The sequence below is a fragment of the Harmonia axyridis genome, chromosome 1 (genome assembly GCF_914767665.1).
Source record: "Harmonia axyridis chromosome 1, icHarAxyr1.1, whole genome shotgun sequence".
Taxonomy (NCBI): domain Eukaryota; kingdom Metazoa; phylum Arthropoda; class Insecta; order Coleoptera; family Coccinellidae; genus Harmonia; species Harmonia axyridis.
This window is the reverse complement of record NC_059501.1, coordinates 78,565,522-78,579,099: the sequence shown is the minus strand read 5'-3', so window position 1 is coordinate 78,579,099 and position 13,578 is coordinate 78,565,522. Positions and strand designations below refer to the sequence as shown.

Below are 13,578 nucleotides of genomic sequence, written 5' to 3'. Positions count from 1 at the left end.
TTCTCTATTAGAATTAATATTTGATTCTGTTGCAGTTTGAATTAGGTAGGTACTCATCATCATGATTTTATATCAGTGAAGTACCTACAACAAATTAAATGTGAAATAATGAATACGGCTGTTATTGAATATGCGAATATAAATTTTTATGATTTCATTGATTTTTCAGTTTGATAGAATATTTAAATTTTTTTCATTTTCGTTGAATGAATTGAGCTTTAATGCAGTTTGATTTGAACGAAAAGAATAGGGAATGACATGAGCTTTTGAGTGCTCATTTATTTATGCGCCCCTTGGAGACCACGGAACTATTTTAACATATTAAATTATATGCGATTCATTTTGAAGGCATTGCTAAAAATTTCAAGCTTTCAGTAGCTTGGGTTATTTATCATGTTTACGAACGGACAGAATTGAATTTGAGTACGGATTAGTCGAAGTTCACAATTTGACACATCATGATGAACTGGTAGAGCGATCTGTTTGGAAAACGAGCATTTCTAAAATGATTTATGAATATTTGCAGTGCAAACGTATGAGTAATTTATACTCAAATACTAAGACTACTGGTTTAATGATATTCAATTGGGAAAAGAATACGAATAGAACAAACTTCATGCCTCGTTGATAAAATCTAAACGAAAAACCGTAATCCAAAACTAAAACTACAAAATGGCGGATGCGATTAACAATAATTGTTATTTTCGATAATATTGAATGGAATGATTTCTTGAATGACCAGAATGGATAGAAAAAAAAATTGCTGATTGAACATTTTACATGGACTGTCTATTTTATAACTTTTTTGCGCGCTTGTCCCATATTGGCTATCATTTTGCAAAATATCATAACTGTAATTTTCAAATTTTGAGCCGAGACTGGACTCAAAAACTTTTGTGTGATAATCGATTCAGTCCGTCCGCCATGTATACGGAGAATAAAGACGGCATAACAATTCCACAAAAAAGCATTCTGAATCGAAATCTAACAAAATTATGGAAATGAAACCAATTGACAATAAATTAATTTGAATTGCCTCAGAATATCTTTTGATATTGAAAATTAACGTCTGGAATAAATCAAACTTTGCCAAGTTTGACTCTTTTATCGCGTAGTTAGTTGGAATAAAATCTACATCCAACTTTACGTCTCATCAGAGTTATCTGCATTCAATTTTATTTTAGGTAGTAAATATTCAAAATCAATGAAGTTATGAAGCACTTTAAAAATAAACATTACCTAAGTATATCGAAGTGTTCCTTTTTGAGGATAGTATTTTTATCAATAAAGAATTATGCAAAAAATCATAATTTGATACCTCATATTTTACGTCAGTACTTTTCTAATTTTTATGCAGTGAGCTTCCCTTCCAATAATTTGGGATATTCTTTGATGATAAGAAGAAAATATTAACCACAGTATGAAATTTGCAGGGTTTCTTTATGAATCTGGAGTGAATTTCAATGATTTTTATCTTCATTGGTGTTGCGATTCAATATTATTGAGGATTATTTATAATTCTTTGATTATTTTAGAGATTTTTTTCTCAAGTCTGAAAAATCGGTTGAAAGTTGAATTTTCAATTTTTTTTGCCGTAGTTCAAAGCCGATAAAAACGAATTCCAATGATTTTCCGATTTCCGCTGCATACAGAACGAAAGCAACTTAATTCTTTCAATTTTCCCCGAAGGATTCAACGAAAATTCGAGTCCCGCATAAAACCTCCAATTATTTCCCTACCAATCAATCTTGGTCTCCCATTTCCCGGACTATTCTCGGTTTTCCCGACACACAGCAATTTTCTGACCGATTCAATTAGGAACGAAAGATTGGTTTTCGCGAACAAGAACTACTTATAATGAATTCCAGACCAACGAAAAAAATTAATTACTATTTCAACTAAGAGATGGCATCGTTCCCACTGCCGTTGAAATCATTTCGAGTTTCTATCATTATACGATACATACGTATTATTTTCGTGGTTTATTCATATTGAAAAGGCAATAGAGAAGACTACTTATCCAAGAAAGTACAAAATACGAAGGTTTGGAGTCCCAGAGGGGATCTTTCTTGGACCCATCTTTTTTACTCGATTTTGAAAAGCATTCATATTCGACCGATTTGATATTCTGCGTATAGATGGAAAGGGTTTTCCAATACGCTCTATTAGTGTGACATCACACACCGCCATTTTAGTTCTCCTGTCAGTGTTCGGAATCCAAACAAATAAATTGTCATTCAAATTAGTAGGGTGTCGTTGAAGGAATTGGCTTATTTTCATAAATAAGAGTATTTGAGAAACGATTTCAGTATTAATTGATAGACAGAAAGAACGAGGTTATTACCAGTAAGTTTGAATCCTGTATCATTCCCCAGATTTTGTAAAAAGCCGTGTTTATTAGTTGAACTTCAAGTTCAAACTTACTGGCATTAATCTCGTTCCTTCTGTGTGTAAATTAATAGTAAAATCGTTCCTTAAATAGTCTTATTTATCAAAATAAGCCAATTTCTTCAACGACAACGTACTAATTTGAATGACAATTTGTTTGTTTGGATTCCGAACACTGACAGGAGAACTAAAATGGCGGTGTATGACGTCATCACTAATAGAGCGTATAGGAATGATACAATACAAAATGATTATAATGGCAACACTGTGTTCACTAGGTTATATCATTCAATTATGGTAAGATACACGTTTCAATAACGTTTAGAAATTGTTACACTTTGAGGATGGAGAGGCTTTTCAACAATCATTATTGGATTTTCGGAGCCCCAAATGCTTATTAATGTAGCCTCCGAGATAAAAATGGGCCTGACACCGAAGATGATTTTTCGATGAAAATCCGGATCATTTTGACGAATTTCAAGGATCAAATCAGCGAGAAAGTGCTTTAGTTTTGCAAAACTTTAACTACTTTTGTAGTAAATTTTAACAATTTCAATGCGTTGTTAAAGCGTTTATCATTCTATTTTTAGTGATGGCGTAGTTCTACTTGTCATATGTCAAAAAATTCAAAAAAGTTTTCAATAACTTCAAAAACTCTCTTATCAATTCCTATCTAGCATCCTCGCCTTACTTAGAAATTTTGAATAAGCGAAAATCATAAACCTATATTCAGAACTCGGAGGTTTTCCACTTTATACTCACTCAATAACGAGAATTGTAAAAATTTTAGGGGATGAGGTTTCTCCTTTAACAAATCTATAGCCTTATCATTGGAAATATGATGAAAGCGTCGTTCCAGTTCCTGAATTGCCAATTTTGCAGTATTCTCAACAGCAAAAGAAATATTACGATTGTAAACATGTTCCATCGGAAATCCCATCTAGGCTATGCAACACAAATAACCGCTTCGAAAGCGCACAACGATAATATCGACGAAATTTGGCAATCCAGGATACGAAACTCATCAATCGGAGTTCTCTATCCCAATTAAGTTTCGGAAAATTGGTTATTAGCCGGTTAATTTGAAATGTAATGAACTTGCCGAGTTGGAATTCACCGATGCTGCGACGAGATGCTTGGAAATCGCATGAAATAAATTTACTGAAAAACATGACCACCAAATCCAAAACTTTTGCACGTTCGTTATTAATTTCTGTGTATTCATATATAGTTCTGTGAATATCTATAGTGTTCCGATAAGAGCCATAGCCTTCTAAATCTGCTCTAGATTTAGAAGGCTCTGTAAGAGCTTTCCTTTTGAAGAGCTCGCTATCTAGGCCGTCATCACTTTTGAAGCTGTCATCTTTTGACATTTGGCAAGTAAAAACTACGCCATTACTGGAACGATAAACGTTTCAACAACACATTCAAAATGTGGCAATATTAAAGCACATTACCTAACTAACTAAAGAAGAAAAACTAATATATCTTATAGTTTCTATTCGGCACTTGATACCGGGGTGCTGCAGGGCACAGTTCTTGGCCTGGCCCTTTTTCTAGTGTATATAAATGAAATTCATACTGCAACAAAAGATTGTCGAGTTCTCTCTTACGCCGATGATACCGTTTTAATTTTTCAGGCTAGGAGCTGGTTGGATGTTCTTAGGAATGCTAGTTCGGAAATAGAACTCATGATTGTATGGCTGAACAGAAGCCTTTCGGATCTGAATACTTCAAAAACATACTTTGTTACATTTTCTATAACAATTTCGGACCAACCAGCATTCGACAAATTAAATATTAACTATTAAAGGTCACACAGAATGCGGTTTCGAAAATTCTTCTCAGTAAACACTTTTCCCAACTAAAGAACTATATGAGTGTAACCGATTGATGAACTTGCGCAACTTGTATTGCTTTTGCTCTTTGATATTCTTCTTGAAAGTAGAGGGGATTTTTCCGACCCTAACCCACGGTTACTGTTCTAAAGATAACACTAGTAAGAATTTGGTAGTCCCTTTGTTTCATAGGAACATAAATCATAGATTTTTGATTTTCTTGCTACCAATCTTATCGAGAGAATTGAGATGATCCTCGGTAAAAACTCGAAAAATACAGATATTGTGTCAAAATGATTTAATGCTCTACTTGAGGAATGGTCGCTCAAAAAAGAACAGATATTTATCAGGAAAAAGTCGAAAAGGTATCGCCCTTTCTAGAACAATACTTATAAAGTTGAGTAATTAAAAATTTCCTTCGAAGACAAATACAAGAGTTAACTCATTTATTCATTACTAATTTTCATTTGAATTCAGCTGGATTAAGATTATTTTTCTTAACGCAGATTTTCTTCTTTCCAGTTGCCCAAGCAGACAAAGAGGACAAAAGCGATGAGGTAAGTTTGGAGTGGGGACAAACAAAAAGCGAACAAAAGTCAGAACTCAAATTTTTATCTTTTTCCATGGAATTCCTTAGTTTACTAATTAGAGTGGATATAATTATGAATTGTTCTACTACGGAAATAAGGCTGCTATTTCTGGAATTCTGCTTTACAGCGCGAACGTAATATTTTCATATTTAATGGAGAATCTAGGAGAAGAATTTTCAATTAAATTCTCTCGGATTAATGAGACAATTTGGAGGTTACGAGTACAGTAAAATTCATAACGCCGGCTATTGAAATTTATGATGACCCAACAAAATTATTTCGGGATTTACTGGATCCAAAAGCCAAAAATGAGAAATGCACCGACGTGAAATCAGGAGTTTTTGAGCTCTCGTTAATTCATGCACCAATTCCATCATATCGGATACCACATATTACGTGTCGTGAAAAGAAATCCATTATTTTTTCAATAGATGGCTTTAGTTATCTGTATAAGTCCGATCGGGTTTCACAAGATTTCGTACTACAAAAACTTTCCTGAAAGTTATGTGATTAGTTGACTCAGTTTGAGCGCGCGTCAAAGATGGACACTAGCAAAGACAAAATACTGTATATTTTATAGTTATTCTTCGATAAAGGCGTTTATCGCCTTTATCTTCGATAAAGGCGTTTTCGCCTTTATCGAAGAATAACTAAAGAATACTATAAAAACTGCAAGCCAGGCGGTTTAAAATGTAAATAATATTTAAGATGCACCACGCAGTGGAAGGACAATTGTCGATAAAATCTTGGACATTGTCGTGTCCGACTGTCATGTAAGAACTGTGTCGATTGCCCAAGAATTAAAGATTATAAAAAAACCGTTTGAAACCATTTGAATAAGGCTAGTCTCAAGAAGAAGCTCGATGTATGGGTACCACACGAGATAACGCAAAAAAACTCATGGACAGAATTTCCAGCTGCTAATCGCTGTTGAATCCCAACAAAATCGACCCATTTTTGAAGCGGTTGGTGACTGGTGATGAAAAGTGGATCACTTACGACAACGTCAAGCAAAAACGGTCGTGGTCCAAACGTAATGAGGCGGCGGAAACGATGGCCAAGCTAGGATTGACGGCCAGGAAGGTTCTGCTGTGTGTTTGGTGGAATTGGCAGGAAATTATCTGTTATGAGCAGCTCCCCTAAGGCACAACTGTTAACTCAGAACTGTACTGGACTTTCTGAAAGAAGCAATGACCCAGAAGCGGTCAGCCTTGGCCAATAGGAGAGGCCTACACCATTCAGTGCTTTCCTCATTTTTTGGTCTCTGGATTCAAAATTTCCACTTGCAAAATGAACCTTGAAGTATTCTGAAAACTTTTGATTTTTCATCTGATTTTCGATCTGTCTGATATCAGCTGTGACAGTACTGAATTATTCAATTCTTATTCAATTTTGATAAAATTTAGGAGAATTTTGAAAATTTGAGGAAAATTCAGAGCCCATAGATTTGCACGGCTATACATGTTGGGCACTTTTAGAGGGGTAGTCTTTATGAAAACCATAAAAATTCGAATTTATTTAGAAAATACAAGACACGAAGTATTTAATAATAATAATAAAATCAGGTTTTCTAAGTGTCGACTATTTTCGTTTAAGAACACTTTTCTGAATATTTGCTGAATTGATGATGTGTTCAATGGAAGTGAGAAAAGCGAAACCATGGATTACCGCCATCTCCACTTTTGCCCAGAGTTGATCGGCTTATAAATTATATCTTTCAATCAAGCATATGAAAATTGAACGGAAATAGTAGACACTTACAGAACACCTCATTTGATGAAATTCTTCATACTTTGTTATTTTTAAATAAATTTGAATTATTGTTGTTTTCAAAAAGGAAGGAAACCACAGGTTTCCCTCTTTTATTTATTTCAATTTCTTTGAAGAAATAACATAACATAACAAAAACTTTATTTCCATGATCAATGTAATACACACAAAAGAAAAGAAAAAATATTCACAAATGGAACGAATCAATCAATAATCAATACCTGAAAGAATATTCCATGAATTCCTTGATAGAAAATGGTTCAGTATCTACAATAAATGATTTCAATTTTAATTTCTTTATATCAGATAAATCGTTTAAATACTTAGGTAGTATATTATACAATCTTATGCACATATACTTTGTGTTTTGTAATGAGTGTTCAGGAATGTGTGCAAAAGTGGTATGGAACTCTACGTCTTGTACTATATATATTCAATTCAATTAATAATAATAATAATAATAAAATGGTTTATTCTGTAAGCTACAGGGTATAAACATTTAGTCACAGAGGCGTGAGCCTGTACGTGACTTCTAAATAAACAAAATATAATGCAGTAGCCAGTATTCAAATAAATTCACAAATCAAGATCAAATTCTTTTAACATATTTCAATAAAAATATAAAAATCAACAAAAACTCAATATCACAGTAATGATCATAGATAAGTGCCCATTCTATACATACAATTATATACATATACTCGTATCTACATATATTATATCATAAACTCAGGGGCGCACTCATTCGGTCATGTCCACTATCAGCTACTCGGTCATCAAACAACACTGCATCAAAAAGCTCATTCTCTATTTCAAGTTACATCAATATACTTATATGGAGGAAGGTTGAATCCAGTAAGTAATTTATTCATTTCTCTTCTAGCAAAAATCAGTGAAAAATGGTGAGCATTATTGGGGATTTATTATTGAATTAAAATATCTTCTGCCCTTGTCAATTACCCAATTTTTCAATCTTTTTCTCTTCTTAATGAGTGTTGTGATGTTCTTCAATTCTTTTGGAACAGCGGCATATATTCTTGGGGCCAGATAGGCAAAGCATCTTTGGCCTATACGTTTTCCTGCTCTTGGAGTAAGGTATTGATTCGTCTTGTTCCGTGTTTCATATTCACACTTAGTTAATTGGAGTTGAATCTTCTTTTCACTTATACCATTTAAAATCTGCTGTACAAATAATTGGTGGGGATTCATGACCCTGGAAACAGTAAACAATTCATCTGATGGATACAGAAGAGGCTTTCCGTAGATAATTCGTAGCAACCATTTCTGGATCACCTCAACCCTCCTCATATGACAACTATACGCTCCACCCCAACCTATTATCCCATATGCCATTTGGGATTGACATAAAGCTGAGTATACCATCATCAAGCTTTTTGTATCCAAGTACTTCCTAAGATATCTAAACTTGGTAAGTAAACATCTCAGTTTGATCACCAAGATATCTATATGCTTGTCCCATTTTAGATGTCGATCAATTGTAACTCCTAGATATTTTATATATTCAGTTTCGGGAATTGATGTTTCGTTGTCAACGTCCAAATTGCCCATATGTGGAAGTCCTGATTGATAAGCAACAAATGGTAAATATTTTGTTTTCTGCAAATTTATTGTTAATTTATTCTCTCTGAACCATTGCTTTATAATTGAAAGATCTCCCTCTGCTTCTTTTTTCAGTTTTTTCCAAGTACTATCCTCGTACATTATGACAGTGTCATCTGCGAAACTGATAATTTCTCCTTTTCTTTTCATTAGTAATAAGCTGTTCATGTATATAATGAACAAAATTGGTCCCAATACTGTCCCCTGTGGAACCCCATATTCAACAGCTTTCCCTTTACTCGTATGTTCATCTATCTTCACAAATTGGGTCCTATCTGATAAATAGCTTTCCATTAATTTGAGTGCTTTGCCCCGAAAGCCATTGAGGTAAAGTTTTCGCAATAGTTTTTTGTGCGATACGGTGTCGAAGGCCTTTGCAAGGTCGATAAATACGCACAGACCTACCTTGTTTCCATCCAACCATTGGTAAATTTTCTCCACTACATTTTTTATTGCATCCTGTGTAGATTTGCCCTTCCTGAAGCCGTATTGATTATCAGATAAAATTTTATTCTTCTCCAAAAAATTAACAATACGCACCTTTAATAATTTTTCCACTATTTTAGACAAATTAGATGTTAAGCAGATTGGTCTATAATTTGATAAAGAGGTTTTATCTCCCGACTTGAACAATGGCTTGATCACACCCACCTTGAAAATGTTCGGAAATTCAGCCGTCTCAAAACACAGATTTGCAAGCAACATTATTGGTTCTATTATTTCATCTTGAATATTTTTTATAAGTTCATTTCTGATACCGTCATTTCCCGGAGCTCCACCATTTTTTAATTCCCTTATCATTCCTCTCACTTCATCTTCAGAAGTTGGAAACAGAAAAAGTGTATTATCACAACAACGTTCTCCCTCCTCTTTTTCTGGAACTTCATCTATGTTTTCCGCCAGTCGTTTTCCTATTTCACTGAAAAAATTCCCGAATTCCTCCACCATTTCTTTTTTTGATGTTAGTAACTGTCCATCAGAACTTATAACCGAATTTATTTCTGTTTTAGGCCTAGTTCTTCCGCAGAGTTCATCGACATACAACCAGAGAGATCTTGTCTTTGAAGTGTTCTCTGTTACAAAGCTATTCATATGATCTTTTTTTGCAGTTTTAATTAACTTTTGTAATACATTTCGATATCTTGCATATTGCATCTTCAATCTTCCATTAAGTGGGTCATTAATAGTTTTCTTGTATAAGCTATTCTTGACATTTATGGCTTTCAAAAGGCCTGGTGTAATCCAGTCCTTCTTACCTGATTTTTTACATGATAATCTAACAGTTGTTGTGTTCTTTTCTATATAATAAGTTAATGAGTGGAGGAATTCTTCTGCAAAAGAGCTTACACTTTTATTTTTAATCATATTACCCCAATTTATCTTTCCAAGATCTTTCTTCAATTTGCCATAATCAACATAGCTCTTACATTTATGAGCCTTTTCCCTTTGTATTTTTTCAATATCCAGGCACAACAATACCGCATAGTGATCGGTAACATCTGAACGAAGGATGAATGCATTATTTTTATCTTCAGTGGGATCACGACGTCCAAGAAAGATATGATCTAAACAACTGCCACTAGAAGGTCTGGTCACATCATTTATATAAGAACCATATCCGAATGAACTGAATAAACTCTTATATTCTTCAACAAGTTCACCGGTTGATAACAAGTTAACGTTCATGTCTCCCACAACAACATGGTAATCCCATCTTCCCGAATTCTCGATATACTCCAATAAATCCCTATTAAATATTCTCTGACACAAATGTGGCGAACGATAAACTCCAGTTACTTTAACTGTCTTCCCCATCATCTCTATATCTACTTCTAAAACTTTTATCCCTCCAATAGATACAATTTTTTTACTGAACTGTAGATCTTCTCGAACATACATGACAACACCGTCATTTCTGTTGTAATTTCCATTGTTATATAAACAAGTATATCCTCTGATCTTATAAAAATTCAGGTCTGAAATTGTGAACGTTTCCGTCAATACAATTACATGAAAGTCCTCAGGGTATGTTCTAAGCAATAATTTAAACTCATCAATATTTTTCTCTATACTTCTTATATTGTTATGCATTATTTTGAACTTTTTTGATACACCAAATTTGTTTAAATCAACCAACTGATCTAGATACCCAGACCGGTATACTTCCACATCAAAATCTCTTAAAAATTGATCCATATTGAAACAACAAAAAATAGGTTAGCAATTCACAACAAGGAACTAGCAAAAAAAGAAAAAAAACCCAAAATCAATCAATCGAATGCAAAAATAGTTAAGTTAATAGGTAGAAAGAAATAAAAAACTTAAAACTCAACTTATCGTCTTAGTCACCTTTCTTGATCTTATTTCCGGGGTTGATCACTCTCTGCTTCCTCCTAACACTCCCCGAAGACTGTGACTGTGACCTCGTTTTACCCAGTTCTTCCCAGTCCTTAGCCTTGGTCCTCAACATATTGGGGATTTTTTCCATGATTAGTGAACTTTCTAAAAAGTATAGTCCTGGAAGTGTGAGCATGTAAAAAAACCAGTCATATAGTAAAAAATCTTTGATAAATATGATAGAATTTCATTATTTGAATGTAATCGAAATTCTAGATTTCCGTGGCAAAATATTTCAAGAATCACACACAACTGTGTTATAAATATAACATGTTTACAGGAGAAAAAAAATCACTCGAAATTGTTGAAATATTTCATGGTTATACTATCTTGATTCATAAGATATGAGAATAAAAAAATAACATCGATATTCTTGAATTTCTATGCTTGTTCATAATGGCATTATTAGATCCATTTGGATTCGAATGTTTCTTCAAAAAATATTCATCCGTTTTTTGTATTGCTTTTTCCACCTCACTGAGTTCAGATATATACGAACGAAATAAATTTCTACCCACAATGCACCCAACCTAACTATATTTTCACGAGGTGTACAATATTCAGCAGCCAGCATATAGAAGTTAATTTTTTTTATTCCCTTTCATAAAACAATACCGCGCGACAGGAACATTTTCATTTTAAAACCGAATATGTTGCTGCACGTGCTTCATACCAGGGGTTTCCCCTCAAGATTACCCGAGGCATAACGAAAGTAGGTGGAATAATTAATTTTTATACTAAGAAAACCCCGTAGCAAGAAAAAAAATTCTGGATATAAAGAATAGTCAGTGATAAAATTGATTATTTCTTATTTTTTCAATGTAGAGTAAATTTCTGTCGAAATTGCAAACACAGGTGTCCTCACCTAGGTGCATGAGTAAAGTATGTGTGAACTGATGTATTGTAATAAAATACAAGAAATAGTTTCAGGAAAAAGAATTACTTTGACGGTATATTTCTGGGTATGATAACTCCAAAGAGTTTCTTCGAAACTTTGATACATAGATATTTGGGGTATCGCGTTTTCGTTTAGGGATTATTAAAACACTGATGGACGACAGACGAGAACTTTATTGTTGTACAACAGTTGGAAACATCTTTGCACACTCTACTAACTCAACTAGTCATCACCTCGCAACTTACTCCCTCAACTCTCCTTTCCCCAGTTTTATACCTGGGTTACAAACATAAAATCGTATTGTACACCGTGATTTCTTCTTCCTTTTCTTATTCTCTAAGTTCTGCGCAATGGTATCATGGTGTCTGCTTAATAATTAGGGTACGGGAAAGATATTCTCTATTTTATCTTTCTGAGAACCCTATGAATGAGAAATTGTTGAAATGTTTCATGGTTATACTATCTTGATTCATAAGATATGAGAAAAAAAAATAACATCAATATTCTTGAAATTCAGTGCTTCTTTATAATGACATTATTAGATTTGGATTCGAATGTTTCTTCAAAAAATATTCATCCGTTTTTTGTATTGATTTTTCCACCTTACTGAGTTCAGATATACACGAACGAAATAAATTTCTACCCACAATGCACCCAAACTAACTATATTTTCACGAGGTGTACAATATTCAGCAGCCAGCATATAGAAGTTAATTTTTTTTATTCCCTTTCATAAAACAATACCGCGCGACAGGAACATTTTCATTTTAAAACCGAATATGTTGCTGCACGTGCTTCGTACCAGGGGTTTCCCCTCAAGATTACCCGAGGCATAACGAAAGTAGGTGGAATAATTCATTTTTATACGCAGGAAACCCCGTAGCAAGAAAAAAAATTCTGGATATAAAGAATAGTCAGTGATAAAATTGATTATTTCTTATTTTTTGTATGTAGAGTAAATTTCTGTCGAAATTGCAAACACAGGTGTCCTCCCTAGGTGCATGAGTAAAGTATGTGTGAACTGATGTATTGTAATAAAATACAAGAAATAGTTTCAGGAAAAAGAATTACTTTGACGGTATATTTCTGGGTATGATAACTCCAAAGAGTTTCTTCGAAACTTTGATACATAGATATTTGGGGTGTCGCGTTTTCGTATAGGGATTATTAAAACACTGATGGACGACAGACAAGAACTTTATTGTTGTACAACAGTTGGAAACATCTTTGCACACTCTACTAACTCAACTAGTCATCACCTCGCAACTTACTCCCTCAACTCTCCTTTCCCCAGTTTCATACTCGGTTTTATACCTGGGTTACAAACATAAAATCGTATTGTACACCGTGATTTCTTCTTCCTTTTCTTATTCTCTAAGTTGTGGCCCTGCGCAATGGTATCATGGTGCCTGCATAATAATTAGGGTACGGGAAATATATTCTCTATTTTATCTTTCTGAGAACCCTATGAATGAGAAATTGTTGAAATGTTTCATGGTTATACTATCTTGATTCATAAGATATGAGAAAAAAAAAATAACATCAATATTCTTGAAATTCAGTGCTTCTTTATAATGACATTATTAGATTTGGATTCGAATGTTTCTTCAAAAAATATTCATCCTTTTTTTGTATTGCTTTTTCCACCTTACTGAGTTCAGATATATACGAACGAAATAAATTTCTACCCACAATGCACCCAAACTAACTATATTTTCACGAGGTGTACAATATTCAGCAGCCAGCATATAGAAGTTAATTTTTTTTATTCCCTTTCATAAAACAATACCTCGCGACAGGAACATTTTCATTTTAAAACCGAATATGTTGCTGCACGTGCTTCGTACCAGGGGTTTCCCCTCAAGATTACCCGAGGCGTAACGAAAGTAGGTGGAATAATTCATTTTTATACGCAGGAAACCCCGTAGCAAGAAGGAAAGCGGTGACCTGAAAATCCACACCCCAGAACACTACAAAATCTCAAATTAACATGCACTCGAGTTTCCCGTGTCTAGAAAAGTAATTAAAAAATTAACTAAGGAGGTCTGATATGCAAATGTACGACGTCATTAGTGCC

The 13,578-nt window shown here is 33.9% G+C and overlaps 1 protein-coding gene across 2 annotated transcripts in view; it reads left to right on the top strand.

Annotated features, from left to right (window-relative positions):
- Window positions 1-13,578, top strand: part of LOC123681943 — a 100,592-nt gene that overhangs the window by 897 nt on the left and 86,117 nt on the right. For both annotated transcript variants that reach the window (XM_045620338.1, XM_045620330.1), the window contains exon 2: window positions 4,749-4,783. In XM_045620338.1, the coding sequence (XP_045476294.1) occupies window positions 4,749-4,783 (35 nt within the window). The remainder of the gene's footprint in view (window positions 1-4,748; window positions 4,784-13,578) is intronic.